At 40.8% G+C, this 21553-nt stretch overlaps 1 protein-coding gene across 2 annotated transcripts; it reads left to right on the forward strand.

The window, feature by feature from the left end:
- The first annotated feature begins 6967 nt into the window (after positions 1-6967).
- Positions 6968-20358, forward strand: LOC139606977 (active breakpoint cluster region-related protein). Of its 2 annotated transcripts, none has more exons than XM_071459480.1 (22): positions 6968-7126; positions 7467-7579; positions 8349-8453; positions 9798-10031; positions 12226-12333; positions 12432-12486; positions 12564-12616; positions 12736-12873; positions 13051-13172; positions 13640-13793; positions 13904-14020; positions 14121-14196; positions 14897-14992; positions 15201-15275; positions 15399-15496; positions 15878-15979; positions 16740-16903; positions 17180-17319; positions 18224-18358; positions 18688-18793; positions 19083-19224; positions 20115-20358. In XM_071459480.1, the coding sequence occupies exons 1-22, from the start codon at positions 7075-7077 to the stop codon at positions 20214-20216; spliced, it is 2487 nt and encodes an 828-aa protein (XP_071315581.1). In that variant the 5' UTR covers positions 6968-7074; the 3' UTR covers positions 20217-20358. The 2 variants fall into 2 exon arrangements, with proteins under 2 accessions (XP_071315581.1, XP_071315580.1); XM_071459479.1 differs by having other exon boundaries at positions 6969-7126; positions 13901-14020.
- Positions 20359-21553: the final 1195 nt, after the last annotated feature.

Below are 21553 nucleotides of genomic sequence, written 5' to 3' on the forward strand. Positions count from 1 at the left end.
TTCATCAGGAGCACAAGTGAGTTTTGGGAAGTGAAAAAAAGTCAATTTAATTAAATGATCTAATAACAACAGATAAACTTTTCCAAGACTTAGGAGCAAATTAAGACAGAAAATGCTGGGCCTCCACTCACTTTAAAGGCGCCATTTGTAAGTTTTGCTATTTCTACATAGCTAACATTAGCATTAACAGCTGTTTACTTACCAATCTCGAAGAAACATTGCGAGTTCAGCATCAAACTTCATTCCTATACTCGCCAAGAGCTTCTTCTACTGAAGTTAGCATGCTAACCAGCTAGCCCTGGCCCATCCCGTCACTTTCCAATAGTGACTCATTGTAGCCTCTAATCTGCACTGAAGATGTAGCGCTGCTCAGAGGGTGTATCATAGCCTCTTGTTTTGTTAAGGCAAGAATGGCTGAAGCTCTTGCGACAATCACTACGCACTGCTCCCGGCCACTTTCTCATAACATCCTGCACACACTGTGAAAAAAAAAAAACCTGACAGACTTTAAGTTGCTGTATGGGCTTAACTAAACTTAGCACAAAAAGTAAGGAAATTTGTGTTTTGGTAGATTATTTCTTTGTTGTAACAATGCTTCTTGGCAATAAATCTTATACCGTGGAACAGTATAATATGAAAGATTTTCCAAATGTTCTGGGTCAATGCCGAACAACTTTTTTGTTCTGTTGACTCTTGTTTGGTGTTGTTTGGTCGATTGGATGATTGAAGTCTGAAGAAACAATCATTTAACAAACAGGAGCCTCAGTAGCATGTGGAAGAACTATACACAGCCACAACAGCCTGGCACCTCCTCCTCATGCTGGTCACCAGCCTGGTCACACACTGCTGTGGGATGGCATCCCATTCTTCAACCAGCATTTGTCACAAGTCAGCCAACGTGGTTGTGTTGGTCACTCTGGCACGAACAGCTCTCCCAAGCTGATCCTACAAGTGGTCAATGGGGTTGAGGTTAGGACTGCTGGTAGGCCTTTCCATCCTTTCCACTCCCAAATTCTGGAGGCAGTCTCTAAAAAACCCTGCTCTGTGTTGGCGAGCGGTGTCATCTTGGATGATAGAGTTTGGTCCCAGACTGTGGAGATATGGGATTGCCACTGGTTGCAGAATTTCATCTCGATATTTCTCTGCATTGAGATTGCCTCCAATGATGACAAGCCTTGTTTTTCCAGTGAGGGAGATGCCGTCCCACACCATCACACTGCCTCCACCAAAAGATGTTACTCTATCGGTGCAGCAATCACCAAAGTGTTCTCTGCGTCTTCTACACTTTGACCCCACGATCCAAGTGCCGTAGGCGGAATCTGGGCTCATCGCTGAACATAACGTTCCTCCACATGCTCAGGTTCCAGTGCACGTGTTGCCAACACCAGCGCAAACGTGCCTGACAGTGAAGGGCAGTCACGGCAGGCCTCCTGGCAGCCCTATGAGACCAGAGATTGGCTGTGTGCAGTCTGGTCCGGATTGTCTGGGCAGAGAGCCGTCGGGCATATCGTCCTGCAAAGCTTGACTGCAAATCTGTAGAAGACTGCCTACGGTTCCTAAGTGGCAGGTCACCTCAGTATATTGGCCTTATCACTGTCCAGTAGAGGTGCAGAACATCTCAGACGCACTAGACCAGCGGTGCCCAATATGTTGATCGTGGCATTAGAAGAAGTAGAATCTATTTCTTTTAATGCCGTGCGATCTACATTTTTTCCTCAACTTCATTGGGAGTTCCGTGCGATCTACCTGCACTCCTCTTGCGATCGACCAGTAGATCGTGATCGACGTATTGGGCAACCCTGCACTAGACATTTGCAACGCCGCAGGAGGCTGGTAGGATTATACACAACAATGCTTCGTGCTGCACTCCCTGCCGGAGTTTCTGTGCAGCAACGAGTGTGGTGAATGGATGTATACATCCATAGTGTGGTGCCACCCGAAGAGCTGGGTATGGCGTCGCGTAGAGTGACATCACGGACAGTCAAAACTGATCTGGGTGTTTGGAGCTGTTCAGACTGAGACGCATCTTACCAAATGCGATCTGAAACTACCTCCCGAGGTGGTTTCTGTCTGGTTTCCAAAAATCGGATTTCATGTGATTTGTGACTGTTCAGACTTCAAAAGAGCCATCCAGTTCCAATCTGGATGGGCTAAAAATCGGATTTTGGCTGGCAGTCTGAACAAGGCCAAACTGACCACTGTAGCAGGGCCCATGCTCACAGATGCTGCCAATCAGGTGCCAATCAGGCACCTGATTGTCAGCACCTGGGGTTACCAGAAGCTCAAAACGAGTCAATAGCAACAGCAAAAAAAAGCTGGTTGGCATTGGCAGAGAAGATTTGGCAAATCTTTGACTGGCGCAACCCACATGCTCAGCTCTGCTGCTCATCCCACAAATGCATGTTCCTTACAAATGTGGCACCATTTAAAAGGGAAATAAACAGGCTTTCCAACGGTATAAAATTTATTGCCAAGAAGAAGAACACAAATTTCCTTACTTTTTGTGCTTAGTTTATTTAGAAATGTACCCATGGTCCTCACTGTGTGGTAGGTAATCACTAAAAGTACCATTCCCTGAGGTTTCTTTGAAAGCTGATCATATACACAAAGAAATATAATTTTTACCCAGCAGTTCATACAGCCATTTCCTGAGGCCATTTCAATATATGTCAGCGCTGATGGCTGATGAATTTTTTCTTTTCATTATGAAAATTGGATTAGCAACCAACTGCTTATGAGTGCTCAAAGCAGCAGTGGTCTGATTAGATTTTAAATCTCAGAAAAATAGTTTTCCTGCTCTGCAAATAGGGATATCCATCCAGCTGACGACTGCAGCAGAGGAAACTCCACCGGGCGTTGCTTGTACTGATGGAGATTTAACACTCAGCTCTACAGAGCAGTTTAGTGTCTTTCAGCTCATTGTTTTGATTTTAAGGCTCACAACTTTACTGTTAGTTAATTCTCACCACTTTTATCAACTGTTTCCAGCGGCTGAAGCAGGTTGCTGTTTTCAGGAAAAAAGCTCTGTACACTACCTTCCCAGCACCAAACTGCTGACAGTTAGCAAAGTTAGCAGCTAGCTGGTGAACATAGTGGAGCATTTAGCAACTAAAGAAATCATCCCTTTATTCTCTCTGTCTCTCTTCTTCCTCCTCCTCCTCCTGCAGGGCTCGTGCTGTGGAGACTGCTGTTCGTTGTTATGGTGCTACACATGTGTCTGGTGCCAGATGAATCGCGAGCTGAAGATCAGGAACAGGGGGCCGGTCACCGCTTCAGTGGTTACCACACAGGTCGTGGGAGCTCAACCATTTTGAATAAGGGAATGTGACATGTTTGCTCCACCTTTTAAAAACAGCTTGCTATTTTTCCTTTGGAGTGATATAAATGTACAAGACAAGGATTATTCTGTTTGTTGTGTGATCAGAATTAGGAAGAAGACAGACAAAAAATATAGCCTACAACTCCTTTTGTATACTTTTGCATGTTATATACAGCAGCTAGCACTGAGTGTCATAAACATACTCTTTGTGCTTTGTGGTTTGTTGAGATTTAGCTGTTGACTTATTCTTGCTGTTCAAAGCCGTAGATTCACAGTTAAAGCCAGATGTTTTGAGTTTGAATGTTAGTGAATAATGTCATGTCAGGTTCAACATACTGATGTTGTTGCCAACAAGCTCACATCTATCACAGTGAGTCCCCACCTGCGCGGAGTTTAACTGGTGTAAAAAGACAAACAATCAGCATATACATAATATGATATATTATTATCTCAGTTTATCACTAAGAAATAATGTGTGTCCAGCTTTTCAAAACTTCAAATGCTCTTTATTGACACAAGAACATATGACAGCATCTTTGCCAGATCACATTATTCTGTTAAGCAGCTAAAACTCTCCTTTTCACTGATTCCTAACCAACAGTGTTTCACAGTTTCTCACTTCTGTTTTTATTCATGATGTTGAAAGTGAATAAAATATTTTCTATGCACAGAAATAGAAAGGACTGAAACTCTTGATCAGTGAACCATGTTTGGGTTTGACTGCTGCATTCAAATCACAGTTCAACAACTCTTGTATACTGCTTCACATGTGCAACATGTCAGGTCTGTGTGTCTGCACAACATCATGACTGACAGGTTCAAGTGTGCACTCAGTGTTTGAGAGACTGGTTCACAGGAACTTTGATTATCATTTTTATCAACTGAGAAGTAAAAAAAAAATGTGTTTGTCAGTGATGGTGTACAGTATTTATACACTTATTAAGCCACTTCATTCGGAACGCCACACTAATAACACCACACTAACTGGGCAGGGCCCTTCCTTTGCTCTCAAAACAGCCTCAGTTCTTTGCTGCATGGACACGATGTTGGAAAATGGCAAAGACTGTGTTGTTTCAGAAACGCTCAAACTAGCCCCTCTGGCACCGACAATCATGCCACGGTCACTGAGATCACAAGTTTGATGTGAACATTAACTGAAGCTCCTGACCTGCATCTGCAGGATTTGCACTGATCCCACATAATTGGCTGATTGGATAACTGCATGAATAAGCACAGGTGTATAGGTGTGGGTGTATATTGCAGCTAATGAGGTGTGATGATTTGTAGTTGTTGTATGATTATATAATTCAATTAATGAATTAATTTGATCCAGATATACTAAAAAGGTAAAGGGCCATTAGTCAGTTAAAGAAGTAGGCGCACATAAAGAATTTATTTGGTGGAGTTAAACATAGAAACTTAAAGAAAAAAAAAATTAACACTGAAATATTGCTTTTATATTCAAAAAACGTTTTATAAAGCTGTATCATTCAAGTAGTAACTATTTGTATTTAAATTTTTTTTGGGGGGGGCTTTTTATGCCTTTATTATAGCTTAGTGGAGACTGACAGGAAAGGGGGTAGAGAGAGGGGAATGACATGCAGGAAAGAGTCGGACCAGTCGGGAGTTGAACTGGTGACTGCCTGCTAAGAGCGTCTTGTGCTCAACATGGGACGCGCCCTAACCACTCGACTTCCCCCCCCCCCCGTATTTAAATTCTAATAAGAATTGCGGATATAGTTAGACTTCCTGGAAATTTGATATGAAGGTTTGGACCTGATGGTCAAAACATGAAACAGCTTGATAGCAATGTTATACATTTCTGGAGTTATTTGCAAGTATTGGTTTAGTTCCCTAATTTGAGCCACTTTTGTAGTCATGTTTACAGTGGTGATACAATCTCAAATTTAAAAAAGTCTCTTTCTCTGAATAAATATGTTAATTTGTGACACAGGAAGAGACACAAAGGTGCAGTTTGGTGTCAGTGTCCACACCCGTAGACTTAGTTTGTTGGTGATTTTAAAGCAGCAAAATTTGATCAGAATGTGAAGAATCAGACGAGCCCCCATCTGAACCTGGTTTGGAACCTACACTGAACCTGTCTCTGGTTAAAATGCATGGAAACGATTTTAAAAACGATTAAGAATCAGACCAGAGGCGAGAACATACTGGACAATCATACTGAGGGGTCAAGGCAATCTGTCCAATAGCTGTCAAGATATTTCATTAAAAACCAAAAATGTCAGCCTCATGGTGGCGCTAGAGGAAAGGTCAGAGGATCGCCAACACCAGCAGCCTGCTGTCCCTTCTTATGCCTTTTACACTGTCAACATTTGCAGAAAAAACAGCAGAGATTATTAAACAGTTTTAATAAACACACTGTATGCAACCTTCCCAACACCATGAGCCAGATTATTTTAGTTGGTGGAGACCACAGGCAGACGCAGTCATCAATTAAAATGAATGATAATGTTGATCTGTAAAACAAGCATCTGTTTGCTAGAATTCAGCGTCTCAAACTAAAATGTCATTGTTGCGCTTTATTTCTGCTGCCCCCAAGTGGCCAAAAAAAAAAGATTATAGAAGATTATTGGAGGTTTAAAGGGCCATCCACCATCCAAATGTAAACTTAAGTTGAGATCCACCGACAGCTTGCTAGCGCTCCAAACTGACTGACAGATCTTTTAATAAACACCAGAGAATAACTAACATTGAGTTACTAAGGATTTCTGATGTTTTTTCATGTTTGGTCACATCAGTAATGTTTATAAATATAGAAGTAAAATACTTGATGTATAGTTTTTTACAGATTATTCATTTGTAACACATGGCCTCAGACATATAGACTGATTTATGTGTTCAAAAATGATATTTTGGCTCTTTAAACGTTCAAACTATTCTACACAAACAGTCTTCATTGCTCTTAAAAACAGTGTCAGTGCATGGGTATGACTTCATGACAATACAAACCACAACCAGCTATAGCAAAGTATTACTACCACTGTTGAAATGCTGCTACAGGAAGTGTTTTAGAGCCTCAGTGGTGTTACATTCATCACGTCAGCAGCTACAGTCAGAGAACAAAACAAGAGCTGACAATAGTGACCTTCAACACCCACCACAGCTTATAGAGAAAAAAAAATGAAATGAGGCTTTAAAGATGTCGTGCTATCAGATTGTTTCCTGCAGAGAGCAGTGTTTGACTAATAAATACAGTTCTCAGCTCTAATGGTCACTCACTCCTTTATCTTTAATGGGAGAATAAACTAGTGCAGCCTGCTGCTATTTTGATTTCCATACATTTCACTTGTATTATATATACAATTTAAACGTTTTAAAAACTAATACTTAGCGATGAACTTTTCATTACTCAATATTTGAATAGCACTACCTGCTGATATTATTAAAGACTGCTTGTTACTCATAATGATCATAATGTAGACTTATATAGTCACATACAACTAGTTAAAGTTGAACCAGTCGTCACTTTAGTAACTGGTGAAGTAATAGTCAGTTGTAAATTTTAGAGTAGTGAAATTGACACATTGACAGGAAGTGAAGTGCAACTGTGGGAATGGACTGAACGTGCCAGTTCTCATCAGTTTTAGCAGGTTTCACTCAGACAGGAAGCTGTATTTTCCTCTTTTGTGCATCCTTAGCAGAAAGAGGAAGTTTTCTGTCAACAGCTGTGTGTGTTCACATGCTGCATCTCCAGAGCTCAGCCTGCGCTGTGAGGAGAGGACCGTCGAGCTCTGATGGACGTCTACCAGGAGGCTGTGCGTTATCTGGAGTCACAACATGTACCAGGTGAGGGACGGAGACACTTTATTATGTAACGAGAAAGTCAATTTATAAAGAATTATAGATTGTCTTTTGGGAAAACACAACACTATAGAATTCAGCATTGGATAATTCTACATAAAACTGAAAGTGTCAAATCTGAAAAGTGTTGTTTGTTAAAATGTACTGTATATTTTTGTGATATTCATACTTTTAAAGTAGAGTAAAAACCATCTCAGTCAAAGAGCAGGTATCTTTTTTTATTTGCGACCACAAATTAGATTTATACATTCCAAGGGGGAAGTAGATATGGGAACTTTATTACACCCACGTACGACCACTTTTTATGTATTTGTGTGTGTTTCAGTTGTAGTGGAAGCAGAGCCTGATATCTTGGAGGAGGATGTGTTCCAGGAGGAGGCGGTGTCCTGTTTTCTCTCCCCTCTCCAGGCAGAGAATATAGACTTCCCCGACACCCCTGTGAGTTCAAATTTCATCCACATCACAAAATGTTTTGCAATAATTTCAGCGTTTTTGATTTCATGATGCCAGTGGGAAAACTGAGAGGGATCCAAGGCCACGAGGAGCATACATGTGGTTTGAGATCCATGTAAAGATGTTTCCTAAAACCTTTGTCTTCTCCCACCTACTGGCTATCACACAACCATATTTTATCAAAAAAACAGGGAATAAAACTGAAAAGATATATACATTTAACTTGACACTGGCTTTACTTCCTTGTTGTGATCCCACAGATTCACTGCTGTATGTTTAAGATAGATACTGTTTTCCTTTTCTTAATTATTAAATCCTAATATGTAGAAAAGTATTGAAGTGGTAACCATTCCCATTCCCCACAAGCCAGGCCTTCACATTTGGTGGAAATGGTGAAAACATACAGAAATGATCACAAAGCTTTGTTATTTTACCAAACAGGAATTTCTCAGGTAATATAAGAAATTCATGAACAAATATATATTCCTTTTGTTTGTGAAAAAGTAATTAACAGACATAAATGTATGTTTGAGCTGTCAGAGATGGCCCAGGATTTATCTGATGAAATAAATCTGTAAGACATCACTGATACAGATACTCACCTCAAAATCTTGCTCTTTTGATGATTGTTGCGATTTCAGATGCCAATTGTTGTGCCAGACATAACCACTGCAGTGTCACTGACTGGACGAATTGTCATGATACTGATTTTGAGACTGACTCTGATGAACGTTTTGTTGAATGTCTGATTCAGACGTCGTGCAGCCTGGAGGAAATGTTGGAGAGGAGGCTTGCGGTTCTGAAGGGCATCCTGGAGAGTGAGGAGGTTTATCTCAGAGAGCTGGAGGCACTGCTGATGGTAACAATTAACTTAGCTTAATCATATTGCAATAACAGAAAAACCCTGTTGATATGATTATCACTGGTAAACTTCCCCTTTTCCGTTCTACTGTCACCACATTTAAAAATAGACATGCTTCATGTAACATACATGAGAGTCACCCTGTAACTCTTATTTTGATTCTACAAACATTGCATGAACATGGGATGTCATTTTTTGTTTTGTAATTGTTGCATACTATATCTGAGTTTGAGCGTCAGTCATGTTGGGCATGTCTTTCTGCCTATGGTTAACATTGTGTTATGACATTATATGTTGCTCTCACATCCAACGTCTTTGTTATTCAGCTTCCTTGTTTGACCACAAGTGGATGGTTCTCCATTAGAAATGGGGTTCCCCTTTTTTCTCAATTGATACCACTCATGTCTGGAGTTCATCTGAAGCTACAGCTAGCAGCTTAGCTTAACATAAAGACCATAAACGAGGAGAAACTGCTAGCCTGGCTCTGTTCAGCACTAATGAAAATCCATGTACGGGCACCTTTAAACAGCCATAAGTAACACTTTTTATCTTATTTGTTTGAAAGTTTGTCTTTATATCTCATTTGTACAAAAAGAAGTGAAAAAACATTTTTATGTAAGATTAGGTGTGCCTCTGCTGGCCTGCCTGGCCAGGAAACACTCTGGCAAATAGCCTAGCTAAAACAAGGTAATGCTAACCCTGCAGAAAAGCACAACCTGCTATTTTTTTTAAAAACACTTTTTCTTTTATTGATTAAACGGACAATATATATTATGTTCAGTAAGGATGTCAGACTTGTCTGTAAAGGAATCTCTGTCGTTGCTATCATTAGCTAGTCAATGAGGGCAGAAAAATGTTTTTCAGGTCTGGGTTGATGCAGGAGGGGCTTTCTTGGTTAATTTCTTCTTTCTTTTTTTGTGCTATTAATGGAAAAAGCAAACCCCTGTTTCCTCATTTTCATTCAACATATGACTCATTTTTGTTACAAAAACATGGACGTGAGAAATGAATCAGAAAGTTCATGTTTGGTTTGGGATTGCTGCATTTTGTTTGTGCTGTTGTAGCTCATATTTTTCATGAAAACATGTTCTATATTAATTTAGATGTGGTTTGAGAATATGTGTGCCAGAGCTGAGAGGGTAGTGAAACACATGTGAGCGTGGTGTATGAAATGTGAACTGTGCACTCAATTCAGTATGTTCACACATTCTAATTTTTACCAGCCAAGCTTTCGCTTCATTACTTTCTCTATGTCCTCCAAACAGCAGCAGGTTCCCTTCACCTACACTGTTGACCTTGAGCCTCTCTGCTTCTACTACTTATTTTTATTTCTCTATCTAGCCCATGAAGGCTCTGCGGGCCTCAGCTGGGACCTCCCAGCCTGTTCTCTCCGGTCGGCAGGTCCAGACAGTTTTTTACCAGGTGCCCGAGCTCAGAGACATGCACCAAAGCTTCTACTCTGGCCTGAAGGCCCGGCTGAGTACTCACTGCCAGACAGAGCCTAGCCCGAGTCAGGAAAGCAAGATGAACCACACAGGCTTTGAGCTGAGGGTCGGGGACCTGTTTCTGAAAATGGTGAGTTTTCTGTTGGTTTAGTGTTTGTATCCTGTTGTGTTGGCAGATCAATTGATACTACTTCAACATTAACCCCCCCCCTTTTGTATCCACTAAGCAGCTTTAAGTTTAAGTTTTAAGAAGTTTTCAAACTCAAGACTCTTTAATGACTTAACCATGCTATTAAATTTCAATATTCAAGATGTATGTGACTTAAATGTATCATATAATTCTTTCTCTGCACTGAACAATTCTCCTCGGTTTCATATTTATATTTACATTTTGTTGTTTCTGTCTTTACATATTCATATCTCATGCTCTACTGCATTTATTTAGTTTGTTTTAGATCACATTTGTGCTTTGCACTTTTAGAAGTGCATGCATATAATTTCATACATGTAAAACCAAACCAAGATGGCTCCACAGTGAAGCCATGCCAAGGAAAAAGGCCCACTTAAAACACAATGATCGCCCATGGTTAGAGTGGATGACTGCATCTTATTCGACACAGCTGGTGGCTGGGCCGTGCCCTAATGTGAACCTTTAAAACACCTGTGCTCAGGTAGCACTCTTGATAGCTCTCCTTCTGAGTTAGTGTGCAGTGTGACAAACAAAGGGACAGATATTGAGATGGTGCAAATAGATAGAAACAAATCGTTTTCATGCAGGATTGTGAAGGCAGAAGCACCTTCGTGTTGTCATTCTGAACCCACAGTTAGTTAATGGTTTGAACAGCGTTGTAGCCAGGATCGTAGAAAACATGGGAACAAATTCCCCTAAAGCAACTCAATCCCCCCAAACAATGCTTGACAAGGCTCGAAACTGATTATTTTTCACATTCATTTAGCTGTTAAAGTTTCTTTTTACCTCGTTATATTTACTTTGTCATGATGTTCAAAATAATTCACTCAATTTCTGTCATGCAGCCCTAAAGAAGCCAAAAGTTTCATACATCTTAAAATATTTTAAACACAAGACAACTCTCCAGCTAGACTGGATTTGACTGAAAGGTTTGCTTGAAACATTAACATTTTTTTTCCCCATTCATCTTATACTAATCATGTCATGTTGCTTTCTGGATGCTAACCTGACTTTTAACAGATTTCTGCTATGGCAGAACTTTTATCAGGAAAAGCACAGGTGGAACGAACTCATTCAACAAAGCTGAATGATAAATAATAAATAATATTAGCAGAGGTTAGAGTAAATCAAAAGTGCATGTCTCAAACAAGTCCCAAGTTACTGTGGTGAGAATCAAGCAAGACAAGTCAAGTTAAATGAAATTCTGATGATCAACCCCAGTTTCCACATTTAAATCAGTTAAAGACAGTGGTCAAGAAGTTTCATTTTACTTTAAACATTGACGAATATGTTGCAGCTGCTTACATCTTATAAACCTTACAGATATTTGTGGCACTCAAGAGTCCTGATCTGTGACTGCAGCCACCCACTGCTACAGTTATTATTCTTACCTCCACCATGGAGGTTGGACGAGGTGTAAAGGCCACGGAAGAACCCATTAAATTTGGTGTCAATCCGGTTAAAGGGGCAGATCCAGGAATGTGTAGGATTGTTTGGCCTTTGTGGTGGTATGCCACTGCTACCTGAGTGCCATTCTAGTTTTTACTATTATAGTACATCTGTGTGCAACTTGTATTGTGACAAATTTTAGTATTTTTGCACTTACCCCCGTCATGCCATACCATGACACCTGGTTTGCAGGCATAGCACTAGAAATCCCTCAATCATGTTCCAAAACAAAATGTAACTTATCTACAAACATATCCACAAAATGCAAATACGTAATTTAAAAGAGTCATCTGTCTCAAGTCTAAGTAAAGTCTCAAGTCATGATGACCAAGTGAAAGTCAAGTCTAGCCTCTTACCAGTGCTGGTCAAGCAAGTCTCAAGTCCTCAAACCTTGTGCCTTGTGACTCAAGTACCCCACAACAAATGGGTCAAAAATTCTGCTATGAAGAAAGGTCTACCTTTTGTCTCGACATATTTATACCCTGGTCATATGTGCCCCCACCCATGCAATGGCTTTGGCAATCACAGTCAAAGGAAATGATAACATCATCTACGAAAGTGTTAATTTTATGCCATGCGACTAAAATGTGTAGGTTGCATCATTGTAATAGATTAGTTTCTAGGAAATTTTGTTCATGATTTCATGTGGCAACTATCGGTTCTGTCTGTTATTTTGCTCACACAGGTCAACCAGATCGGTCTGTATGGTGGTTTCATTGAAAACTACGAGGAAGCTGTTGAAGTTGTTCGCAAGTGCACACAGTCAGACCCTCGATTCCGAACTCTGGCCGAGGTACTAACAACTGTTCTTCCAGAAGAATGGAGTGAATACATTAACAAGTTATATCAGGGTGGTCCCTCCCAGCCTCACTTTGTCTCTTGCTTTTTCAGAGCATGATGTTAAACAACTCTGCAGACAAAACTCGGACCAAATACACATTTGAAGGTACAAACTCTAAATTTGTTTTTATATAAGATGACCTGTTGGCTGTTGGTGTCTGATTGCTGTCCGTCCCTTTACAGCTCTACTGTACAAGCCTTTGGACAGAGTGACCAAGACCACACTTGTGCTGCGTGTGAGAAAACCCTGGATAATAAATTTCATTAATTCTTCCTAGTTTCACAATTAATTTAATTTCAAATCCTTCCCCCACTTGGCACTTTCTGATTGAACAACCTTTCTGTGATCTTGTAGGAGCTCCTGAAGACGACCCCAGCGGAGCATGACGATTACGTAGCCTTACAGGAAACTCTGAGATTGTCTCGTAGCTTCCTGTCTGGTGTCAACGAGAGTTCACAGTGCAAACGAGAGGTCATGCTCAGTCATGAGATGGTGAGGCTTTTCTATACAAAATCTGTCCAAGAAGAACAAGAATATGTGTTCATTACATATTTACACATGCACACATCCACACATACCCGGCCACTCCAGACAGTGTAACTACAACTGCAGCAACTGCACCCAAGAACATAATGTCGCTATGCGCTTGTGTGTTTGTGTCTACCCCAGAGACGTCAGCTGATGCGTGACGGCTTTGTGGTGGATGTGAGTGAGGGGGATCGCAGCCTGCGTCACCTCTTCCTTTACACCGATCTCCTGCTGTGCACCAGATTCAAGCATGCAACCAGAGGGTGAGTGCAGTGAGAGAGAACACCAGTGCTGGTGGGAAATGTGGTCTACTTGTTGCTTGTTGTCTACAGGAAACAACGCTGCATGTTGTATCGTGTTCTCAGCTGTTTGTCATAAAAAGGTGTCATTGTTCAGTGACTCACAACAAGGGCCACAGGCTCGTGTTTCTTCTGGTCTATGTACAGAATAATTGTCAGATGCTACTTCCACATCTGGTGCAAGTCTTTTTGCTAAGTGGGCAGGGGGCACTTTGTAGAGTATCTAAACTAATTTGAAAACATAGAAATTATGATTTTGATTGAAAAAATATATTGACATACTGAGTCGTTGTTCCACCTGAGCAATGTGTGTTGTATTGGGAACCTTAAATGGTTAGCTAAGTTGCATAATGGATGGAAATAGTTAAAATATACAGTATATCTAGAACGTGTGTGTGTGTGTGTGTGTATGTGTGTGTGTTTTCCTCCAGGAAGCAGGATCAGTACAGGTTCTGCTGGTATCTGCCTCTTGCTGGCCTCAAACTACGCTGGGTTGCGGATCAGGAACAATCATCGGACACACACCTCCGCTTACACACCGTAAGAACCAAGATGTACCTCCTCCGACAGCAGCTACAGCAACAGGTAATATGTTTATGTGAAGGAGGCACAAATACAGACAGAAGAGTGTGACCAGTCTTGTTGTTTTTTTAACACATGAATGAAATATAAAAATGTGTTTGTGTGTGAAGAAGGGATCCAGAGGCGTGCTGTTAGCAGCTCGTAGCAGGAAGAAACTGGAGCAAATGGAGCTGATGCTGCTCACACACTCCCCTGTTTATAGACTGGAGCTGCACAGCCCCAGTGGCAAGGTACACACACACACAAACACACCTAATGTTTTCAAGACAATGTGTTACTGTTCGCAATAGCAACTGAAACACAAGAGCGATCTGTTTTGTATCACTGCAGAGTCACACTCTCCTCCTCTCCTCCTTGTATGAACTTGAAGAATGGAGAGAAGCCATCCATAAACTCACCACAGAAAGTAAGTTCACATTACTGCAAAGCTGGAAGCCATTAATAGAATTCGATTAGGCTGGCTTCACACCAATATCACAGTTTTAAAAATATGTTTCTTAAAATAAGCACAATATGATTAATGTAACAATTTTCTCGCAACAGAATACAGTTACGAGGCTTAATTCAACAATGTCACCTGTTCTTTAAATTAAGGTGTCACTCCACCCTTTTAAGTCTGGTTACCACATTGTCAAGACAATTGTTAGCCATCTGTCGTGGATGGCTGAACGCTAAAGTCATCTGTAGAGGAACATTTTGTGGCTTAGGCTTTGACACCACTGAGGCTTCAACACCCTGCCGGTTTCTGAGTAGCGTATGATAGCTGAGTGGGATGCACTTGTGGAAAAAATAGCTGTGACTTGTTCACCGTCTGCATAGGTGAGAAACCTTAAATGTCTTTATGGAACCGAAAAAAGTGGTCCTGCTTCTCATACATGTATGATTGAAGTTGAAACCAGCACCCAATGATTTTTCATGCAAAAATGTTAAATATTCTCCGGTTCATGCTTCTCAAATGTGAGGATTTTCTTTTTTTTTTTGTCTCATGTGACAGAATATATTTTCTTTTGGAATCAAGTCTGTTATGTCGTTGTTTCTTCCTTTCTGCAGTCACTGGGGTTGTGTAAGCTGATTGGTGCCTATTCTTGCCTTGTGTTGTTTGTCAGACATAGAAACTGTTCCTCCAGACTTGCTCACTCTCACCAGTGCATGTGTGAAACTGAGAATGACCCAGCAGCCACCACTACAAAGCTCCAGCGCTGGTACAACCACCATTTCTCTCTATGTACTTCACTCTGAATTACCACAGAATCTCATTCTGAATCTGAAATGAAATACACTGACTGATCTCTTGCTGCCCACAAAACCTCTGGGCACGGTCTACGTCTTTCTCGTCTTATTAAGTTTCACATTCGTTCACGGTTTAAATCCACCGAGCTTTAAGGTGTTTTTGTCTCTGTCTCTCGCCAGTTGAGGACAAGGAGTCGCTGTGTGGGACTCTCAGTGTGGCGATTCACTCTGCCTGCGGCCTGCAACAAGCAACCTGTATGTTTTTAGCATTTTAAATTCACTAATAAAAGTTTAATAAAATAAAAATCTATGATAGAATTATAAATTGAGGTGAGATCAATGATAAGGTCAAATAATTTCTGGCACTTTTTCTTGCAGGTGTTTATGTGTGTGTGGAAGTGGATGGCTATGGATTTTATGATACACAGGCCCAGACACACTCTTCAGTCTGCAGCCTCAACCCACACTGGGACCAGGTTAGACTTTGTCGCTTTGAAACAAAATTATTCAACTTTCTTTGGTCTGAAAAGGTGATACTGTGGCTTCCTGTCTTATGGTCTTGTAGATGTGGTACAGTTTGACACAGTTGGTAGATGATTTGTCAGGTAGTGAATGACATCTTCATGTCTAGACAGCATCCGACACGATGTCAGGCCTCAGTTGAACTTGCTGGGGATTAAAAAAGTCTGCAGTGTGGCTGTGCTTTAAACATGATCAGTGGCAGTAAAACCTTCCCTAAATCCAACCGGTAGCCAGGATTGAAAGGCTTACAGTGAGGCACGAATGCTCTTGTCACAGCTTTGAGACACTGAGGTGTTCAGTGTCAGCGTTAATGACATCTTCTTTACTTCAAACAGGAGCTGTCTTTCCAGGTGGACGGGGCTCAGAAACTGCAGGTGCTCTGTGTGAGTCAGTCTGACGGACAGGATGATGCTGTCCTGGGAAAAACTACTTTAAGGGTATGGAGATACTTTAGTTTCGGCCTTTTATAATCCCCAAATCTGGTTTGCATAAAGGAATTAAATACAGAAGGTACCAATCACAATGAACAACAAATATCAAGTGTCAGATGTAAAAATCAATGTAAGAAATAGAAATCTACAAGTATTAAAGATGCACTAGTCAATTAAAGTGAAAGGGGTCAATTGAAGAAAGAATTATCATTCTGCCTTTCAGCTCTACAGAGCATTTTAGTGTCTTTAAGCGCATTGTTTTGGTTTTATGAGCCACAGCTTAACTGTTTTGGTTCACTCCAACTGTTCCCATCAGCATTGCTGTTTTCAACAAAGAAGCTGATTGCTGGGAGACCTGCTCAGCACCAAACCACAGCTAAAGTTAGTGAACAGCATTTTGAAGCTAAAATATCAAGATATTTCCTTCACGAGTTGGTAGAGACCGAAAACAGAGCTAAACGGAAAGCACATGTTCGACTTTTGGAAGCAAATGTGTTTGCCTTAACAGAATAAAGAGAATAAAAATAAAAAAATAAAGGAAAATATAATGCCACTGACCTATTATTATAGGTCAGGTATTTCACTTGTTTTTCCTCCCATGGCACCATGCTCAATATGTGCATGTAGTGTGTGTAGGCTGTATACAAGCAGAGGTGGTTGGAAAAACTGCCCCAGACCATTTCTCTTCCTTTGGTTCAAACACCAACTATTTATTTTTAGATACACGATAGAAAATCTCAACATGTTGTCCTTTTGTGTTTATCAGCTGGAATCTAAATCCCTGAATAAGCGATGGAGGAGACAGACTCTACAGCTTGGCGAAGTGGAGTTGACTCTGTCCCTTAAATTCAATCCCCACCCACTTGAACCGCCCAGTTCCACAGCTCAACAACACCCTGTCTTCTGTGTCCCTATTGAAACTGTGGCTCAGTAAGTTCCCGCTGGTGTTACAAGAATAGAAGAAAGCCTTTTTCACTAACTCTGTCTGTGCTCACGGCATGTCTGAAATACTTTAAACGGAAAGCTGCAGTTCAACCCAGAGTTTTATTTCACTTCTGTACAGCTAGTTTCAGGAAGTGAGGTGGTTTGTTCAGTGGCACAGTGGGCTGAGCAGAAGCAGAAGTGTGGCAAGAGTGAAGTCTGAAATCAAATGAATCAGCTGAATCTGAAGAGGGGTTTTTCTTAACAGTTTGAATTCTCTGCCAGACAGGAGGGAGTGATGGTCCCACATGTGGTGCGATGCTGTGTGGAGGAGGTGGAGAGGAGAGGCATGGATGAGCTGGGAATCTACCGGATCTCAGGGACCACCAGTGACATCAGCACGCTCAAAGCTGCGTTCAACAGCAGTAAGAAAACACACAGCAAAACTTTAGTTTCCTGTTGCTATGTTTCAAAAGTGTTATTCAGACAGGGCAGCTGTTGTTTCAAACAACAGATGTTTGTCAGAGAAATGCCAGAAATCAGGGCCCAAACGTGACTTTGTTACTTCATGTTTGGAGTCATTACAGAGGATGAGACTTTGTCCAGTTGTCTCATATTTGCTTCCAGTGAAAAGCACTGACAGTCAGGCCTCTCCTGACAGTGTCCCCCCAGTGTCACCTTATGAAACAATGCAAACAGCTGAACATTCGTTTCTGGTGGTAAGGGTCCAAAATGTTGCATTCAAAGTCCCCATAAAAACATGAATACACCATTGAATTTAAAAATAAACATTCACAAATTAAATATGTCACTTTGGGCGATAAGTCATGTCCAACTGTTTATTTGTCCAGTGAACCGGTTTATGAGGAGAAAAGTGAGATTCTCATTAGCTTCAGCTGTACTTTGTGTATAGTGCTAATTAGTAAATGTTAGCATGCTAATACGAGATGGTAAACATTAAATCTGCTGAACAGCATTATGTTAGCATTGACGCTGTGCACATGTTAGCATTCTAATATTAGCTCAAAGCACCGCTGTGCAACAAGCCGCTAACATGCCTGTGCAGGCTCTTAGTGTTGTTCAGTGCTTTTGTTTGTGGTTGGTCCTGAGTAACTGTACTCTGACAAACAAAACCTCAGTGAGTTCATCTTAAGTTTCTACCAACTCCAAAAACAAGATCAAGATCTGCTCAAAAAGCTTCCGTCGGTTTTTAAAGTTGCTTCAGGCACATTAGGCGTCATGTTGGAAGCTGTCAGCTACATGTTCAGCACTACGACATATGAAGATACAGCAATACTGATAATAATCATCATCACCTGCCCCGCTCAGATCTACGTGAAGCAGTGACCAGACTGAGAAGTATGGAGGTGAACGCCGTCTCTGGTGTTCTCAAACTGTACTTCAGGGAGCTGCCTGAACCTCTCATACCCGCTGAGCTGTTTCAGAGTCTGGCCACGGCGCTGGGTAAGAGGAACACATCAACAACGCGTGACAGAGAACTAAAACCTGAAACAATTATACAAGTGTTTGTTTAACCTGTCACATTAAAACTTTATATATACTATTCTATAACAAATATATAGGTCTCTCCTTTTTGGCATCTTTTTAGTGATGTTATATTTTCTCACCTTTAGAGGCCATTTGCTGCCAGTAATGGTACTAAAAAAAACAACAAAAAAAAAAACCTGTTAAAACCAGTCATAGAAAATTCATACAAGTTAACACCTGCCCTTTGACACCTCTAAATTAATCTTAAAGTCAGATCAGCTGCATGTGAAATGTTTCCTCCTCAGACATCCAGGACATGAACGCGCGGCTCGTCTCCATGCTGTCTCTGCTACAGTCCTGTCCTGACACCAACCGTCACACCTTCCTCTACCTCATGCACCACCTCCAACGGTCAGTCAGACAACACAGTTTCTTATAGTCACTCCTGAATTCAGTCATTGTGTCATCTTATTATTGATGGGGTAGATTTAGTTTTGGTGAAATACCGCCACCAGTTCACCTATAGAGTAATAAGAAATTTAATCACAGTATCATTCATGAAAAACAAAATTAAACCCAACCAGATCACAGCAACTGCCAATCACGTCATCTTAGACGCTGCATCCACCCAAAACTCTTAAATGACTTGTGATGTTGTTGCTGATAATTTGAATCTGCAATGTTATCCATTTTTACCCAGAGTGTCTGAGAAGCAAGACATCAACAAGATGTCTCTGCTGAACCTGGCCACAGTGTTCGGGCCGAGCCTTTTACGCCCCCCTGTGGCTGGACTGGGGCATGACGGCCCCACTGTGGACATCTCCCAGGAGGTGGTGGTACAGGTGGGTGTGGGGCAGTGGAGAGGGCTGCTGAATAGTGAGAGAAAATGTTTGGTTTTCCAAAATTTTTTATTTTTGTTTGTTTGTCTTTAGCATATATTAGAACGAGCCAGAGCTTGGAAAAAAGCTGAGGTCATATCTAGAAAATGTTGACCTGACACAAAAATGATTATTTATTCAGGTAACTGACTTAAAGGCTGGTTTCTGAAGTCTTCCCCACAAACCCAGGAATTAAACGATAGTGGAGAAATATTGAATCCTTTTTATTGAACTAAAAGTTGTCAAATTTAAAAACAAAAAAACAAAACAAAAAGAACCCCAAAACAAACAAAACAAAGCATACAAGTGTTAGATCCCCCAGGTTGATAAACCCCAAAATTTCCATTAAAGGATTGGAGATAAATTAGAGAAATTATTCAAAGGGAAGTTTTTTTTGGAAACACAGCCCTTCAGATATTCTTTTTAATGAAATTAACAAATATAAATAAGTCCACCTATTAGTTTGTCTATTAGTTGAACAGAAGAATTAAAAAGTAAAAGTCTTAAAATGAACATATGAAGAAAGACAAACTGACACACACATTATATTTGATGGCATCAGTCTGAGAAATTCACCTTTTTCATGAATTACTTATCTCAACTTGGAATGAAATTATTCTTATTTTGTACAATATTTTGTGATGTAACCTGCTGTACTTCACTGTACAATGAGACGTTAAATCGCGTGAGTGCCTGTGTCAGGAACAAGTACAAGTACTTTCTAACCATGTACATTCAGCTGTGGTGGTACTTTTTTTAAAACTTCTGCTGTGCATGTTGTGTCTCTCTCTCTCTCTCTCTCTCTCTCTCTGTGTGTGTGTGTGTGTGTGTGTGTGTGTGTGTGTGTGTTCCAGGTCCAGGTGGTTTTCTGCTACCTGCAGTGCAACAACCTCCCTGAAGCCCAGATCTCTGTGGCACATGACACAGATGCTGATGATGAGACCACCCACATGTGAGACCACCATCAGTGTCACGGCTGGAAGGACATTCAAATAGTGCGTCCAAAAAAAAAAAAAAAAAAAAAAAAATTGGAAAAACTGTAAGACAACAAATATATTTATTGATGGAAATATTGTCTGTTTTTGTTTGGGTTTTTTTGGTCACTTTTTGAAACTTGCTGTTTTTAATAAATTATATATTATCAATGTATAAACACAGATGATGTGAAACATTTAAATCTAACCATTTTTATACAACACTTTTTATACAGTGGAGCTTTCAATCATGTCACATTCTCAACAACAGAGGGAGTTCCTCAGTGGTCTTGGAATAGTAAATATTCTAATTTTATTTTTTGGACAGTGTACATTTAGTGTATTATTATTTACTATAAAAGTTAATTTGAAGTGAATAAACAGGAAATCTAAACACTAGTTGTGTTTTAGCGGTCTCGTTGTTTTCAGCACAAGTCAGAGTAATGCGAAGCTAAAATGTGGTTGAGGAAATATCAGGAGTGCAGATGTTGTAAAAAGGTCAGAGGTCACCTCCCCGACCCTGAAATCTAATCAGTTACGGTTCAAATCCAACTAGACGAAGTTCACCACGAAGTGTACGCCCCATAAAAGTCATGCACACACATACAGCATGTTGGAGGCCAACACACACACACACACACACACACACACATACACACACACATGCGGCCCATGTTCGACCCATCCACACCACAGATGGGAGGCTCTTTTTCAACTACACCACCTGGGCACGCTGGGCTAGTGTTACCTCTAACCTTCTACCCCAAAACCACCCCCCAAGTCTTTTGATCGCTAATCCTGGACCCCCAGTCCAGCTCTAAGTCCTAACACACTGAGATCTGTGTGTGGACACCATAACAACATCCAGAACAAGTCTCAAAGTGGAAAAAAACAGAGCGTCATAAATCACCTGTCCCGTCTAACACGCTGGCTGCCAAAATAAGGTTCCGCTTGACGACTACAAAGACAAAATGAGGTTCCCATTGCAGACTACAAAGCTGCAAGGCTGAGGAAGACGCCCCAGACGTCCCAGACTTTTGTGACTAAAGACTGGACCGGACGACTGGTGGACACCTGGGAGTGGTGGGAACATTTTTACAGGAGAAGTCAGAGTCTGGACTTGTGACAGCACTTGTTCCATACAGTCTGTTCCACACTCAGACTTACCGTCTCGTCAACAAAGATTAAACAGTGACTTCATTTCCACCGAACTTCTTTTCTCATTTTGTGGTTGTCATTTGTATAAACCTATGTTGACTTGCTCTGACCTTGACTTTATGGTTTAGTTCAGGTGAAATCTTCTTCTTTTTTTTTTTTTA

Source organism: Trachinotus anak, unplaced genomic scaffold (assembly GCF_046630095.1).
Source record: "Trachinotus anak isolate AG129_WGS33_773 ecotype Australia unplaced genomic scaffold, CSIRO_AGI_Tana_v1 ptg000023l, whole genome shotgun sequence".
In the NCBI taxonomy this organism is placed as follows: Eukaryota; Metazoa; Chordata; class Actinopteri; order Carangiformes; family Carangidae; genus Trachinotus; species Trachinotus anak.